At 39.7% G+C, this 17,305-nt stretch overlaps 2 protein-coding genes across 9 annotated transcripts in view; one reads left to right on the top strand and one right to left on the bottom strand.

Moving 5' to 3' along the window:
* The window catches only part of TRMT1L (tRNA methyltransferase 1 like), a 37,153-nt gene extending 27,609 nt beyond the window's left edge, over nt 1-9,544 (bottom strand). The window contains exons 1-4 of one of the 3 annotated variants that reach the window (XM_044757991.2): nt 8,792-9,289; nt 7,263-7,406; nt 3,869-3,979; nt 2,482-2,595 (exon numbers count right to left, since the gene is read on the bottom strand). In XM_044757991.2, the coding sequence (XP_044613926.1) occupies nt 2,482-2,595; nt 3,869-3,979; nt 7,263-7,406; nt 8,792-9,050 (628 nt within the window). In that variant the 5' untranslated portion in view covers nt 9,051-9,289. Of the gene's footprint in view, nt 1-2,481; nt 2,596-3,868; nt 3,980-7,262; nt 7,407-8,791; nt 9,290-9,413 lie in introns of those variants that run through there. The other 2 variants (XM_014850312.3, XM_014850310.3) reach the window with 2 other exon arrangements.
* Nucleotides 9,480-17,305, top strand: part of SWT1 (SWT1 RNA endoribonuclease homolog) — a 100,339-nt gene continuing 92,513 nt past the window's right edge. For 2 of the 6 annotated variants that reach the window (XR_006519667.2, XM_014850307.3), the window contains exons 1-2: nt 9,480-9,620; nt 12,289-12,417. The gene's annotated coding sequence lies outside the window, so the exon portion shown is untranslated. Of the gene's footprint in view, nt 9,621-12,239; nt 12,418-17,305 lie in introns of all 6 variants that reach the window. The other 4 variants (XR_011498099.1, XM_014850308.3, XM_070497185.1 and 1 more) reach the window with 3 other exon arrangements.

The raw sequence follows: 17,305 nt of genomic DNA, 5'->3' as shown, positions 1-17,305 counted from the left end.
CTGAAGCAAGACCATTATCCTGTCCTTAAAAACCTTGAAATCTGGCACTGACTTGGCGGCCTTATGGATAAAAGTCCTTTCAGGCATTCGTTTCCAGAACAGGGAAGTTTCATGTATATTGAACATTCCCTGTGGCAAGTAATTTTCCTCCACAATCAGCTTATCTAGAGTTTCAAAAAATTCTCCAGCTGCCTTCGCATTAACACTTTGACTCACCTCTCACTTTCATATTATGTAATGAATAGCAATTCTTGAATCATTTAAACAACCCAGAGCTAGAAGTAAATTTGACATTGTAGTCGGATCCAGCCTTTTTTTCCCCCAACATTGCAAACAAACTTTTTGTTTTGGATTGTGACAGTCATGGTGCTGAGAGGGCTATGCTTCTGTGTCTGATCTTCAATCCAGCGCATTAGAAGTGTCTCCATGTCTGATAGAGGATCTTCTTGAATTTTTGTTAGTCTTGTTGCCTTCAATGAAGCAGATCCTTTAACAGCTTTTGTCACTTTGTTCTTCAAGATGGTAGTTATGGTGGAAGGGGACATGCCTGACTAGCAAGCAATAACCATCATAGATTTTCCACCTCTGTAGTCCTTAATTGCTTTTAATTTTGTTTCCAGGCCAATCACTTGAAGTGGCCTCTTACTGGCAACATTAGCAGTGGATTGTGTATGCTTGGAAGCCATGATGAACAAAACAACACGAGGTTAAATCAAGCACAAGACAAAATAATGTAATCAAGAGATGTGGTAAACACAAGATGTACGAGGCTGCTGCTGGTGTAACACAGAATACTGTTTTACAGTGAACATTTTTTATAAGTAGAAAGAGTACACTAAAATAACAACAAGAGTACAGTATAGTAAACGCATAAATCAGCAACATGGTAGTTTATTATCATTATCAAGTATTAAGTACTATAAATAATTGTATGTGCTATACTATTATATGACTGGCAGCACAGTAGGTTGTTTACAGCAGCATCACCACAAACACATAAGTAATGTGTCTCGCTATGACGTCATGATGGCTAAGACATCTACGACGTCACTAGGCGATAGGAATTTTTCAGCTCCATTATAATCTTATGGACCACCGTTGTATATGCAGTCCACTGTTGACTGAAACTTCGTTATGCGGTGCATGACTGTAATTAAACATAAAAGACAAGATGGCTTCTGAATTAGTCTCTAATTCTCTTTCCTCTAAGTAACTAGTGATGACCTTTTACCAGTACCACTAAGAAAATAGTTCTGGCTTCTTTTCTGGGTATTTCACACTGGCTATTTCATCCAGTTTGGTTGAAACTCCAGATTCCCACATTTAACAACATCTATGCTCAAATAATCATATGCAAATATAAGTATACCTATGTTTAAAATTGATATTTAGGGTTTATTTTGGGGGAGTTCTTTTTGTTTTATCCAAATGGAATATTACAGTCTTCCCTATATATTGCTATTTTCATCAGTAGTTTACCATGGAAATTCTTCCCAGTAAGCTGGTATAGATCTAACGTACTCTTTTCAATAGCTGCATAATATTTTGTGGTATTTATGTACCATAATTTATTCAACCATCCCTCTTTTATTTTAGTTTCAAGTTTTTGTCACTAAGTACATACTGCAATGAATATCCTTATAAATCTACCTTATCTATTGATTCCTTTATTCTCAGGAGAGGAATTGCCTGATGGATGGTATGTATGTGTATTTTAAATTTTAAAAGATGTTGCCAGATCTCTTTCCAAAAATGCTATAATATTTCACATAATTCACTATCTCAGAATCTAAAATAATTCACTATCTCTAGGAAGTCTTTTAACTTGATAAGATCTCAGTTTTTGGTCCTTCAACTTTATTAATTTCTTTACATGAGTCCTCTTATTAAATTTACTCCCCCAAATTGTGTCATTTTTGTTGCTATTATAATTGGTATATTTTTTCTAATTTCCATTTATCTAGAGTAGAGAAAGGCTATAATTTTGAATATTTATGTTATATCCCACCACCATTCTGAATACTCTTATTCACTCTAGTAGCTTTTTCAAGCCATCAACAGAAAAATAGATGTTATCTTTTATCTTCTCTTTTCCAATATTCATACCAATTATTTTATTTTCTCGTATCACCACATATTATACCTTCAAAAACGTGTAAAATGGTAGTTGTTCTAATACAAAAGGAAAAGTATAACTTATTAAAACATTTTCACTAAGAACTATGGACCCCCAGGTCCAAGCAGAGTATCCAGTACAGAAGAGATGTTTAATAAATGTTTGCTGAACTAAACTACTTATGTCATACATATCATTGCCTAGAATGCTATATGGTGGCTTATTAAACACATTAAAAGGGGGGCATTAAATTGCTCCTAATTTTAAACTGAAAATATTTGATTATGTTACAGTAAAATTCCCAAACTGGTATCAAATCTTGAATTGCATTTATGTCACTTTTTAGCAAGCACAAAGGTACTAACCTTCAAATTCAACTGAGACTTTCCAGTGTAAATTTTGAAGGTGACGACGAAGCTTATGGTTATTACAAGCTCTGAATTTTTCCTTAGGGCACAGTGGACAAGCCTGTTTGTTTCCTGAAAAAAGAAAAGAAGAATCAATAAAGCACAGAATATACTACCTATTAATGCCTGGATTCAGCTACAAAAGAAGTAACAGGGCCCCTACCAGCATCACATACTTAGGATAATCCCTTTCTTAACATTAGGGAGGAGTCATCACTGTCTCAGGAGGCAGTTAACAGTAACTGTTTTAGCACATGGTCAGTGATTGTTCTTTTTCCTAAAAGTCTCCTCTCTGTGGCTTGCTGACGTCCTTGTTGCAACCGTGAACAGAGATGATGAGGAAGATAAACTACATGACACCCCTCCAGCCAAAATGCCTGCCAGAGAGAGCATCACTCTGTATTTTGTACTGGGGAAAGGCTAGCAGCCGCCACAGTCCTAGAGAGGCAGGAGCTGGGCAGAGAACATAAGTACCCGTTCTGCTATTCTCCTATTCTGACAGCAACAAAACAGTTAACAGGTGGAGTTAGAAAAATGAAAGAAGGAAGCAGAAGTAGATGAAATCCAATATAACTGCTATTCTGAGACTGGGGTCATGATTAGAACCACTGTCTCCTATTACTGAATTGGGAAGTTCTTCCTTCCTCATTAACATATTCTCAAAAAGATTATGGATCATCCAAATAGAAGTGTTATTTAATTAGAAATGTATCTCAAATAAAAACTTTCATAGTGTACAAAATAATATCTCAATTTTAGGTTTAAAGCAATACAAATATATAGAAATAATCAGTAACTCTCTCAATAATTTTTAATCCAACAGATATCTTTCACATATAGCACACTGCAAGTGTAGGCACAATTTATTTTTTTGTATAGTCTGCTTACTTCAAAAAACCATGAGGTGATCCTGAGGATAGAATCCAAACACTAAAGATGGCAAAGCAGAGAAGGGCTTGGGGCACTGACAACATTGTGGAACTCTTGTACCAGCCTTAAACTGCCTGCCTTGGGACTTCTTTTACATGAGAGAATATAAGACCCCATATTATTTAAAGCATTGTTTTTTGGGATTTGTTACTCATAGCCAAATGCAATTACTAACTTATAGAATACACAGCCCTTATATATCCGTGAGATTGTAATTTCCTTCAGGAGTTGTGAAATAACTTCTTCTCACACCACCTTTGCATATAGAAGGCTATCAATTTCCTGAATTAGAAAAATTTATTTTACTATTGCTCTAGTTTAATGGAAATAAGTCTATTCTTAGCAAACTTTTTATGAGTTAAAAGATGACAAACCACTAGAAATTAAGGAAAAAAGACTCAAAACATGGAGATACCTGTATCAAGATTATCTGAGTTCAATGAAGTGGCAGAATCAAAATCCCCTTCAGTCACAAAAGCTAGCTTCTCTAGATCCGCAAATTGCCTTTGAATTGAGATATGTCTCTCTGAAAGGAAATTGTGAGAGTTAGAAGATCATGCTTTAGCAATCTGTATTCTAGTTCCACTTTTATCAGATCACGTCATAAAATTTAAAACTTTTATTTCCTGTAGCATAGTGCCCTAGTACCTAGAGGGGGAAGACCGCTGCAACTCAGTTTATAAAATGACAAGTGTGTGCTTCAGAATGCAGAGTTGGGGAAAAACTCAATTGGGTAACTTCACAGCTTTAAAATCGTATATAATTATTCGATATAATTCTACAAATGTTTCTACTCTGTACAAAACACTAAAGTAAGAAACATAACATGTTTCCTGTCTTCAAAGATCTTTCAATCAGGTAGGAGAGATTAATATGTTAACTACTAAAACAAGGCATGACGAAACGAACACCAAGGGTAAATGTAATATGATGCAGACACACAGAGGAAAAAGTAAGTAATTCCGACAAGAGCCTTGAGAATGTCTTCACTGAAGAAGCGGCTTTGACTGAGACTTAAGGTGTGAATAGAATTTCAATATGTAGACATTTGATGACTAGCCTTATAAACTGAAATAACCTCATGAACAAAGTCATGTGGTGTAAAAAAATAACAACCACTTCTATCCCACACCTGGCTGGAATGTAGTACGTTTCAGCGATGGAGTTGGTATAAAAATATGTACAGAGCATGGAAAGCATAAATTCTATGCAAGGTAGTTTGGACTTTATTTTTCAGACAGTGGTTAAGTCTTTGCAGGTTTTTGAGGAAGTGAATGATATTATTTGAATGTGGTTCAGAAGGGTATCTCTGGCTATAGTACCAGGGATCAACAATTGAGATGAGAAATTAGTAATAAAAAGGTATAGGACAATAGAAGGTAAAAAAGAAGCAAAGAACTTAGCATGTTAGAAGGGTGAAGAGTAAAATCAAAAATGACTCTAAGATTTTGAGTTTATATGGCTGAAAATAATGGTACCATGAACCAATGAAGGAAGAGAAAAATACTCTTGGCAGAAAGGAGAAAAGGGAATTTGTTTTTTGACATAATGTTTGATGTATACTGGTATTCATGTACTAAAGTTCAGTAGGAAGCTGACCTGTTTTTGGACCTCATGAGGAATTCTGCTTAGATATAAATCACAAATACACATTAGATGAAACTGAGCATCAATAAGAAAGCCTAACGAAAAAATCTTGTGAAAAAGAGAAGAAATAAGTCAAAACCCAGTCCCAGTAATGCATTTTCAGGTTTCTCAAACACTACACATTCTTCAAATTAGACACTTGTAAAATTTTGGAATATATGAGTAAATCTTTCCAAAATAGAGTCAATATATTCTTGATTAGGGGTGTGGGGGAATGCGTTCCCCAATGCTGCTGAACCCACTACTACTGATTAATATAAATGGACAAAATTTGGAAGTGAGGTATGGAGCGATGTTGGTATCTGTAAGAGACATTGAGAAAAAGAATCAGGAAGGAAGATTCAAAAATAAAGGTAAGGAGAATCAAGATAATGCAGAAGCCAAGAGAGAAGAGACGATAAAAGAAATGCTCAACACTAAGTATCACAGATAGCTGTAGAGATGAAGAAGACTACAAGATTTAGTATTCAGCAGGTCTCTGGTGATCTTTAAGAAAGAAGGTTCAGTTTGGGAGTACAAATGGAATTGGAAGGAGAAACCAATTACAGAAAATCAGCGTAGATTATTTTTTTCAAGAAGTCTGGCAGTATAAAAAAGGAGATGGATTGGGGGTGCCGTCCTAACAGCCTAGTGGTTAAGTTCACGAACTCCACTTTGGCAGCCTGGGGTTCACAAGTTTGGATCCCAGGTGTGGACCTAGCACCACTCGTCAAGCCATGCTGTGTTGCATCCCACATAAAATAGAGGAAGACTGGCACAGATGTTAGCTCAGTGACAACTTTCCTCAAGCAAAAAGAGGAAGATTGGCAACAGATGTTAGCTCAGGGCCAATCTTCCCCTCTCTCTCACACACAGACACACAAAAGGAGATGATGGGATTGTAACTTGCTTTTTCTTTCTTTTTAAGAACAGAGAGACCTGAATACATATACCCCAAAGGAAAGGAACATTTACAAAGTGGGAGCCTGAATCTATAAGAATAACTGATAGGAAAAGATCCCCAGTGAGACAGATGATGGGATAAACCATAGGGCTCTCTCAAATTCATTATACAATTAGGTTATATAATTTGGAAACTTAAGCCTTTTAAATTCTATTCTTGACACTGCTACCTGCCTGCCTATTCCTCTCCAAGCTTCACTCCCAGTTCCTTTGTTTATCTTCTGTGTAACTTGCGTCCCCCACAAATAAGCACTAAGGCAGGGGCTACGCCTTATTCATCTCTGTAATGGCTAAATGCCTAGTGCAGGAACTTGCACACAGCAGGCACGAAGGTTTGTTAAATAATTTTTAAAAATCGTTAGTCTTTTTGGATGCAGTAGCACACTGAGTCAATGATTTTGGAACTCAGTTCAGCACTATCAGATATTCCTGCTCAAATTTATTAAAAGACAAATTTTTACCTTTTTTTAAATGAGAAAAACAAAGAGCAACAAACGTTATGGTTAACTTCTTATACTAGGTATTGTTCAAATGATTTATAATGAGATATAGTTTCTATAAACAGGCAAAATTTTTCCCCATTTGACTAAAAATTTTAAATTGCTAGGTCAGACAGTAAGATTCAGGCAATGAATCCATGTGTACAAACCAAGCTATTTAATTTGTAATCATAAAGGCTTTTGGCTGCCACAGTTCAAGCATCTATGTACGTGAAACAAGATGTATAGTACCAAATAAAGGTGTGCTTATTGAAATCATTCTAACTACTAAGTAGTACAAAGCAAGAGAAAGGGGCCTGGTAAGTTAAGAGAAAACCTGAAAATCCTGTGGCCCACTATAGAAGAAAACTCTCAAAGCTCTGTCTAGGGCCAACCCCGGTGGTCGAGGGGTTAAGCTCAGTGCACTCCACTTCAGCGGCCCCGGTTCAGTTCCTGGGTGCAAACCTACACAGCTCTGCTAGCGACCATGCTGCACTGGTGGCCCACATACCAAAAAATAGAGGAAGATTGGCAAGGATGTTTGCTCAGGGTGAATCTTCCTCAGCAAAAAAAAAAAAAAAAGAAAAGAAAAAGAAAAAAGATCTATCTAAAGATTCATGATATGCCTATATACATCTCTGAAATCACTTTCTGGTTCAAGATAGTAGATACCACACAATCTGTACTTAATCACTCAACCTTTCTGTAACACACTAATAATTCAGAAGTCAACAGGCAAACCTCTTGTCAAATCAGATGAGTACAAGATGCTAGGAGGTTCTTTCACTTCTTCTGTTACTTTTTCCTCAATTTTCAATTCTATTTCAGATATGCCATCTTCCTCTTGCCTAGTTAAGACTGATTTCAAAGGACTAACCAGACCACCTAAAAATAATTTTTTAAATGTGATTAGTATATATTTCTAATGCATTTCAGATTCCTCAACCATTATATATTTGTCCCAGTAACGCATTTTCAGGTTTCTCAAACAGTGCACATTCTTCAAATTAGATCCTTGTAAATTTTGGAGTATATGAATAAATCTTCCCAAACTATGTTTAACATATTTTTGATGGTGGGGAGGTGAAGAAAGCATGTCTTCTCTAAAGCTGCTGAACCACTTCTGATTAGTATTAACATGCCCTCCAGGGGTGACTAGGAACCTCCTCAGGAGAGCATACCTCCTTATCCCCCACTGTAGTTGTGGGGGAAGAAACAACTGGCCTTATTTTGCACCTGCCAGCTCTGATCTTACAGGATGAGGAGGGGCCTACCTGAGGCAAGCTGACTCCATCTTTTCTGTGATCAGCCCTACTTTTATAGCTACTACGACAATTTCTATGTTGTTTTAAAATTCCAGAATAATTCTATTAGTCTATAACTATTCAAATGTTTTATAAACATTAAACTCACACTGGCCTAGAAGTAGGAAAGACCGTGAATTAAGATATATTGTTATAAGTCAGAAAGAGCATAAGGGTCAATTTATGGACCATAAAATCATTTAAAAAAAAATTTCTTAGATCTTACATCTTAAACTGTTCAGAAGATTCTTAAGAAAGTGTTACTCATCGATCTTTTAAATTGTTTTACGGTCCAATAGATCACCACTTAGAAAACATGCAAGCACATTCAGAAGCACAATAATATGGGCTATTAATTTTCAGTTGACTTCTGATGGAATGCAGTACAAAACTCAATTGGTACTTATGGCTGAGGGAAGACATCCATAAATTTAGTCGACTCTTTCTTAAACTGCCCATCGGCCTCAAATCCTTTTTGGAAGCAAGTTGCTAAAGAAAATGAAATCATGAGAAAAACCCCTCTCTGTGTATGTCGAGCCGTAAAAGCTAGTTAACAGCAACAGTTTCTAAACCTTGGCAGCTAAGATCTACCACAGTGAACTATGTCGCATTTTAAAGGGCTTCGTGAACCGTGGCAGACGGGACTGAAAGGGAAACTACCAAATTAGGCCTAACTTTCTCTTTGTACGAGAAAAAGACCCCCTTTAACGAAGCAGCCCTAGACCTCATTATCTCCTTCCTCCTGCAGCACAGATCCTTCACCGAGATGTCCTCCAGGTTTGGGGAGAGGCCCTCTCCCATTCTGTGCCCGTTTTACCCGCTACACGGGTCCCTCCTTCCTCCCCCCCGTTTCCTTCGACCTGCCTCTCCCCATAAAAACCGTCCCAGTGAAGGGCCTCCCCTACTCCCCAGCAAGGCGCACTTGCTCGCTTCTGCGGCAGAAAGATCTGGGCCTCCTGCACTTACTGCTTTCAGCCTCGTCAGGGGCAGAGGCTAGGGACGGGGACAGGGCCGGAGCCTGGGCCAGGGCAGGGGCTGGGGCTGGAGCCGAGGCCGGAGTCGGAGCCGAGTCCGGGGCCGGGGCCGGGGCTGAGGCCGGAGCCGAATCCGGGGCCGGAGCTGGGATCCGAGCCGAGTCCGGGGCCGGGGTCGGGACCTGGACCTGGGCCACCTCCACCTCCTCCTTCTCCTGGGGTAGCAGCTCCTCCTCCGCCATATTCTCCATAGTTACCGCCTCCGTGCCAGGCCCGCCCGGGGACCAGGAGGGGCTCACGGCGGGGTGAGAGAACTGGCGTGAATGCCCAGAGGGCTGGATCCAAGGAGTAGGAAAGCAAATGGGGAGGGCGGGATGCGTGCAACAGACAAAAGATGAAGAACCAGGGACCAAATCCTGTCAGCAGAAAAACGAAAAGCCAGAGGCAGCGGTTCGCGGTCCCGGCCGCTTCCCTTTCCCCCAGGCGTTACGACGCCACCACAGCCTGCGCAGAAGCGTATCGGGGACGGCGTCCAATCAGGTAAAAGACTTCCATTTCCGCGGTGCGACTCTGTTCTAGCCGTCAACCTCCGAACAGAAACAAGACTACAATACCCAGCGTGCACCGCGCCGCCTGGAGTGCCGCCGGCGTTCCAAGTCCTTGGAGGAAGTAAACGCAAAGCTTAACAAACGCTCCCGAACGTTGGAGTGGGCAGCCGGATCCGTGCAGAGAACTACATTTCCCAGCGGGCGTAGGGGTCGGGAGAGTCCCTTTCCCTAGGCCTGGGCCTCCGGAGTCGCCACCGCCGCCGGCGCAGTAAGGTAAGGGACTCGGGGTTCGTTGACGTTTTGCCAGGCAGGCTCCCCACCTCACTCCGGTCCCCAGCCGGCGGCCGGCCGGAGCTTTCCGGGAGCTCCTCGGGCGTGGGCGGGGCGACTGTGTGGGCGGATCCGGAGTAAGCCAGCTCCGTGAAGGGTGTGTTTCTGGCCCGGCCCTGCCTCCATGGCCCTCCCTCGCCCGGCGTCAGGGGGCCCGTGGGCCACGGCGGTTCGGGAGCCACCCATCAGCTTGCCTGCCAGTCTGTTGACCAGGAGTTGAGGTGTGCCCTTTATTTCCCACCCTCATCCACATCGTGACCTGAACGTTCTTTTTTCCTTTGTTTTTATTTTTGCTTTAAGCTACGTATTCCCAGGATCAGCGCTGCGCTGTGGTCGTAAGCGTCCTGTGGATAGGGATTATTATTATTGTGTGTGTGTGCGCGCGCGCGCGCCCTAGGCTTGTCTTTAGGCTTTTAGTAACCAGAGCTCTGAGTGTGTTGAGCTTCGGAGCGCTTGGTTGATGCGATTCGGATGCCCTAGGCGGACGCCCATGTCCCCTCGCCGCTGTGTTTCCCTTGCCTTGCTCCCTGGGCCTGCTCGAGCTCAAGCCTCGCCAGTTCTAGCCCACTGGGGCAGACAGAGGGAAACTTGAGTTTTCTGGCTGCTCTGTCTGGGACTGGTCTGCAGCTTATAGGGAGCAGGGAAGGAGAGGGAAGCCCCTTTTAGTCTCAGGGTGCAAAACTCACACTTCCAGTTCGCTTTTCCCAATTAATAAAGCTGATACTTAATGCTTATCTCATTGGTCTGTTTATTTCGCACTTGTTTGAGAACCCACGGGAGAGCGGGTGTGATTCTTGGGCGCTTTGAAACTCTAGCAGGAATTTAGTCCTCCACGCGCTCCTCAGAAGTTAGGAAGTATGTCTGGAGGGTTTTTTCCCCTCCTCCCCACTTTAATATAAACATAGTTTATAGAACCTGGAAGCTCTTGTGAGTTATAGTTCTAAAGCCTTCTTAGTGCCCCCACCCCCAGCTTTTACTAGCATTCCTGAATCTGTGGCTGCCTCAGTGGTTAAGAGTCAGTTAAAAATGGGAGGGCCAGCCCCAGTGGTATATAGTGGCTAAGTTCCCATGCTCCCCGCTTTGGTGGCCTGGTTCTGTTCCTGGGTATGGACCTACATCATGTCAGTGGCCATGCTGTGGTGGTGGCTCACATACAAAAAGGAAAAAAAAAAAGATTGACAGCAGATGTTAGCTTAGGGCAAATCTTCCTCAGCAAAAAAAAAAAAAAAAAAAAGGATAACATAATTTATAGAAATGAGTGGTGGCTATATTTACTGAAGAATCATTGATTTTTCTTTTTTTTCCAAAAGACTAGACGGTTAATTGAAAGCTTGATTCAGTATGTCAATCTCATCATTTAATACCAGCTGGAAACTAGAAGATGAAAAGAGTTAGATTTTAGTGTATGCAATCTATGGGAGTTTTAGTAAGAATTTCTAAGCATGACTCCTGCTCTTGAAGGGTCTAAAGAAGGAATCTTCAAATTTTGAAGACTCTTAAGTGAGTGTATTACTCATCTATTGCAAGTTATCCTAAAACTGAATTAAAACAGTTATTAAACTAATTAATTAAAACAACAATTAACGTTTATTACCCAGAGTTTCTATGGGTCAGGAATTCAGAAACAGCTTTCTGGGTATCTAGCTCCGATTCTCTCATGAGGTTGCAGAGAAGATACCTGCCAGGGATGCTGCCATGTGAAGGCCTGATTAGGGCTACAGGGTCGGTTTCAAAGGTGACTTACTCATGTGCCTGACGATTCTTTCTTGGCAAGAGGCCTCAGTTCTTCCCTGGGGGCCTCTCCATGGCCTACTTGAATGTCCGGTGACATGGTGGCTGTCTTTCTCTAGAGTGAACAGTTCAAGACAGAGAAAGGCAGAAGCCACAGTGTCTTATGGTACCTCGCCACATACACCAGATAGCAGTATCCTATTGGTTACACAGGTCAGCCCTGTTTATTGTGAGAGGGGATTACGTAAGAGTGTAATTGCCAGGCAGCTGACATCACTGGGAGCAATTCTGGAGCCTGGCCAGCACAGGAAGTCTCCTTGCATTTAGTTTATATTTTGGTTGTCATAAAATCAATATGAATTTCACACTAACATATGCTACAGGAGATCATAGCAACATTCTTGCTAGGCTTTAAGCCTAGGAAAAATAAATTCCAAATGGGTGGCTGGGGGGACATGTAATCTGCTGACTCTCATAATTATTATACCAGATTGTTTGTGCTTTGGAATCCAAGGCCGGAGGGGAGTATGTTATCGAGCATGAAGGCAAGGGGCTTGGGAACGCCGGGCCCTTGCAGCAACGGAATGCCGCCGGCATACCTTGCTGATTGTTCTTAAGATACTCCCCAAGGGAATGAACTGGGATAGGGCTGGTGTGCTTCGGAGGGACGAAGGATAGGACCTTTGGGCTTTGGCTTGAGTGTCCCTGCAGGCATGAGTTCCTGGTATTGTACATGCTTGTGATTCTTTACCCACAAATAAATACATGGTGATCAGAGGGACCTCACCTCAGTCGTTGAGGCTGATGGTCCCCTGTCCATTGAATATATAGATTGTGTTCTGTCTATTAATTCCATCCACTCCTTCGGCTCACTGCCTAGCCGGTCTCGGCAGCAAGTGGCACCCAATGTGGGGCACGAAGGAAACATCGCCAAGAGCAAAAGTGGAACTTCAGCGGTGTGGGACCCGGAAGCAGTGTGGATAGAGGCCTCTGAAGATCTCCCGTTGGGGTAAGTGTTTCCAGGGATTTTAACAGAGTAAATGGGTAATTTTGAAAGTACAGAACAATATTGTAATACCAAAACTTGTTAATGGAATTCTAAATGTAAGTTCTAATTAAAAGTATAAGAGCTAGTAAGATAAAGTTTTGTAAAAATTGATATACTTAAACGGGCCAATTTCAGTTCACCCAAACTGATGTATGCAACTGGAAAAGCCAGCTGCAACAACGTGGAGCCTGTTTTAATCTTTTGAGGCTTCTAAATAAAATTAGAAATACTTTACTGCCTCTTTAAGAGAAAATCATTAAATAATTAAACATGCCAGTGGCCGAACCCAAATCTGCTGCTTTTGTCTACTCTCTTGCTGAGCTTCCCAGCAAGCTGAGCTGAGCTTCAACTCTCCCAAAATTCCTGATCTAAAATCGAACAAGTAAAAATAAGTAAACTTTTGAGATAATTTAGAGTTGTAATTGCCATTCTGAAAACCTGTTTCAGAAGAGGATTCAAAATCTCCCATAATGGAATGCAGTCTTTAATGAATATGCAAAAACTTCTAAGAGACAAAGTTATTTAACATGATTTAAAGTGATCTTTGATGAATGAAAGCCTGTTTAAGTTTGCTGGTTTCATTTAAAATAAACATGTCCTCAAAGTTATCAGCATTGGCTATGATGCACATGTACAGCCTGGGTTTACTGGTCAAATGAGCTCATGTCATCTCTATTGCAAAATTTATCTGCAAAACTAATAACTCAGTATAATAGCTAATTTTGTTTAATGTCTCGTGGAATTTTTGTAGATCTAAATATAATTATTAAGAACAGGTAAACTAAATAAATGTAAAAAAAATAAAAGTTTTTGGAAAAACTTTTTGACAATAATTATATGTATAGTAATTATATTATGATATATGTACTTAAAACAACTGAGGATGATAGTTAACTGCTGTAATGTCACATGAAGTTTTTAAAAGAAATTGTTAAAACTGGATAAGAGTTTTAAGTACAATAATTATGTTTTGTAGTCTGCATACTTAAGAAAACAGCTTCCAAAATCTTTTTGGGAACTTAAAATTTATAGCTTTACTAAGTTAAGTTAAATAATAACAGTTTATTGGGTATCTAGGTCATTTCTATGTAAGATAAAATATTAAAGGTTAACTACTAAGCATATATTTGTCAGCTTTTAGTTTCTTATATCAAAGAGACTAAGAAGTGCTTAGATTTATTGATAAACATGTTTTATGTATGCTGAGGAATTTTCTATGAGAAAACATATATTTCTAAAAGGTCTGTATACAAGGAAAATAAAATATATGTTTTCAATAAAAAAGAAATATCAAGAATGGAAATATTTTTGTTTCTTGAGTTGAAAAAGATAAATTTGTCCTAAAGTGCTGGGACAAATTCTAAATGTAAACAAAATAACCAAAGCTTTGTAAAAATAAAGCCCTAAAGAGTTTTATGTATGGTCAAGTTGGCTAAGATTAAAATAAATCCAATTAAGTAAATAAATTTATATGTCAAAAGTAAACTGGTACAAAATTAAAACTTGGTTTCCTCTTTCTTAAAAGATAATTTTCCTAAACTTTTAATCTGCTCTTAATAAAAAGATTATAAAGAGGCTTTTTTTTGACTATTTTAACTGTTTCCCCTTGACTATTTCTGTTGTCACTTTGAATAAATACCTGAACATGGTTTCGCAGTAAACTTTGTTTCCTATCTGAACAAATGTTTTAAAGCTTTTAATATTTTTGACAAGCTTCCCCACACACACAAATATTCAAGTCCTGAATAAAAGCTTTCTTTTGACTTGAAAGAGGAGGGAAGGTTTCTCTGGGGATTTTCAGAGGGCCCCTGGGACTTCTCAGAGAAATTTGCTCTCTTTCTATAAGAAAAATGCTAAACTAATAAGGCTTATTTTGTATGTTAAATTACATGAGAAGCATTGTCAAATAAATAATGATAAACTTTCTTAAATGGTATTATGTAAATGAGTGTTATTGATATAAGGATTTTAAAAATTATCTGATCTGATTGCCAGCCATAATTCTGGTTATTATCTCAAAATGTTATATATCACAAACATGGTCAAATGTCTTTGTCAGTTACCATTTTTGAATGTTTTGTTATTTGCAGAGAGTTGCTGTTTTACTTTAATGTTTTTGCAAATATGTTTCATCTTCTGAGAAATTCATGGAAAGGACTCTGACACTCTGGAATACAGGTTTCCAATAAACTTGGAGATTATAAAATTAAACTGGGGATAAAATTCTGTCCCTGTATATGTTAATGATTCATCCCGGGTCTTGGGGCCCGAGGATGTCCATCTACCTATATTTGGAAAGGAAGAAGCTACTCCATATGACATAACTAATTTTGGTTTTGACCCTTGGCCTGTTTGTATGGGAAGGGGAGTAGGCTGTTTAAATTTCACTACCCAGGCTTGGCTATCTACTTACATACTCAATAGAAATCATAGCCAAGCACAATTACGTATGTTACCAGGCTACAGTTGTCACTATTCCGTTGCCCCCCAAAACAATCTTACAGCTCCAAATCGTCCATTATGTGCTAGCCGAAGATTATGGGTGGATAAAATTGATCGAATACATTGGGATGTTTGTCGCGGGACGGAGGGGGCAATTTTGATTAATGGTTCCTATGGAACAGTGTGTGACTGGTTCCACAGGGGGTATGCAGTCTCAAATTGCTCCCATACAGACTCTGCCTGCAGTCCCTATAAAAAGTTAAGGTGGCAAATTTCAGGGTATAATCACACTACTATTACAACACATAGTGAATATCCCATTTTATGGCACGGGGAAGGATTTTGTCCTCCACAACCTCAATTTAGTAAGGGTAGACCACAGATTGACTTATGGAAACTAGCCTTCAGTCTAAGGCGATTCAGAATTTGGGATGGAAACTATGAGAACACAAAATTATCTTTCAACATGTCTGCCAGTTGGACTTTTTACATCAAAGCCTGTGTCGGAGATCCATATGTATTGGCCGTAGTTACGGTATCTATTAATAAAACAGCTAAAACCGTGGATTGTAAGGATTGCAAATTATACGCTTATCTCAATAGCTCCTTATACAATGATTCTCACTCATATATGCTATTGAGGCGACGTTTGGGCGTTTGGCTTCCAGTAAATCAAAATAGGCCGTGGGAAGGATCTCCTGATACCCACGCCTTACTTCAACTAATTCGGAAAATCTTAAAAAGATCAAAAAGATTCATAGGATTATTGATTGCTGCTATATTAGGCCTTATAGCAATAGCATCCACTGCCGCCATTGCTGGGGTGGCACTGCATCAAACAATTCAAACCACTGCCTTTGTTCAACAGTGGCATAAAAATGCCTGTGAAGCATGGAACAGTCAGACAAGAATTGATCAGGGAGTCAGTGAACAGCTAGTGGATCTGGAAAATGCTGTATTAATGTTGGGAGATGAAGTACATAACTTAAAAAGCTAGTCAGACTGCAAGGTGATTGGAATGTTACTGAGCTCTGTATCACACCACATCCTTATAATGATTGCAAGCATGCCTGGAGCACTAGAAGGCGGCATGTAAAGGGCCACCTCAAGGACAATCTCACATTAGATACAGATTTATTGCAAGCTAAAGTAAAACATATGCAAGATGCTAAATTATCTTTGCTATGTGAATCTGAACTATTTGATGGTATACATACTGGCTTGTCAAAGATATTTCCTACTGATTGGATAAAAATCATTGACGGTAGCCTTATTGGAACTGTTATATCAGGATGTATATTTTTCATTATTTTCTGCTTAGTCCTCAGATGCACGAGAAAAACCTTCTGAGAACTGGCTAAGAGAGAAACTGCCCAGACCGCTTACCTCTTCTTACAAAAACAAAAAGGGGGAAATGCTGCAGGAGATCATAGCAGCATTCTTGCTAGACTTTAAGCCTAGGAAAAATAAATTCCGAATGGGTGGCTGGGAGATATGTGATCTGCTGACTCTTATAATTATTATAGCAGATTGTTTGTGCTTTGGGATTCAAGGCCGGAGGGGTGTATGTTATTGAGCATGAAGGCAAGGGGCTTGGGAACGCTGAGCCCTTGCAGGAACCGAACGCCGCCAGCATACCTTGCTGATTGTTTTTAAGATACTCCCCAAGGGACTGACCTGGGATAGGGCTGGTGTGCTTCAGAGGGATGAAGGATAGGACCTTTGGGCTTTGGCTTGAGTGTCCCTGCAGGCATGAGTTCCTGGTATTGTACATGCTTGTGATTCTTTACCCACAAATAAATACGTGGCCATCAGAGGGACCTCACCTCAGTTATTGAGGCTGATGGTTCCCTGTCCCATTGAATATGTAGATTGTGTTCTGTCTATTAATTCTGTCCACTCCTTCGGCTCGATGCCTAGCTGGTTTCGGCAGCAAACAAATATAAAGCATTTGTCATTGTGAACATATAGGTGTTTTTCCTTCAATAGTCCACTATCTGCAGTATTTTTTCAATTTGTCTTGTGGCGAAAAGGTTTAAATTAGTGTGTAATTTTGTAATCAGACCAACAGGGATCAGTTTAAATTGTAAAAGGTAACATTATAACCAATCCATTGCGTCTAAATTCATTTCATGGAAGTTATTGTTTTTTATTATGCCTGTTTTTCCCATGGAATGGAATCCTGGGAACAAGAAAAGGAAAAGGAGATTATTACTCTAATCTGAAAACTCAACTGTGAATTCAGTGATTGCCATGAACTGTCTTACAAAGCAAAATTTCTGGGCAATTTAGAATCTGATTTGAGAAGTCTATGTTGAATATTCTTTTACTGATTTGTATTATTATTAGCTTTTCTGTTAGCTATCAGCATTTGTCTTCTTTCCCTTCATAGTCATCAGAGTATTGT

Source organism: Equus asinus, chromosome 25, assembly GCF_041296235.1.
Source record: "Equus asinus isolate D_3611 breed Donkey chromosome 25, EquAss-T2T_v2, whole genome shotgun sequence".
Classification (NCBI taxonomy): domain Eukaryota; kingdom Metazoa; phylum Chordata; class Mammalia; order Perissodactyla; family Equidae; genus Equus; species Equus asinus.
This window is presented reverse-complemented; position numbering and strand designations above follow the sequence as displayed.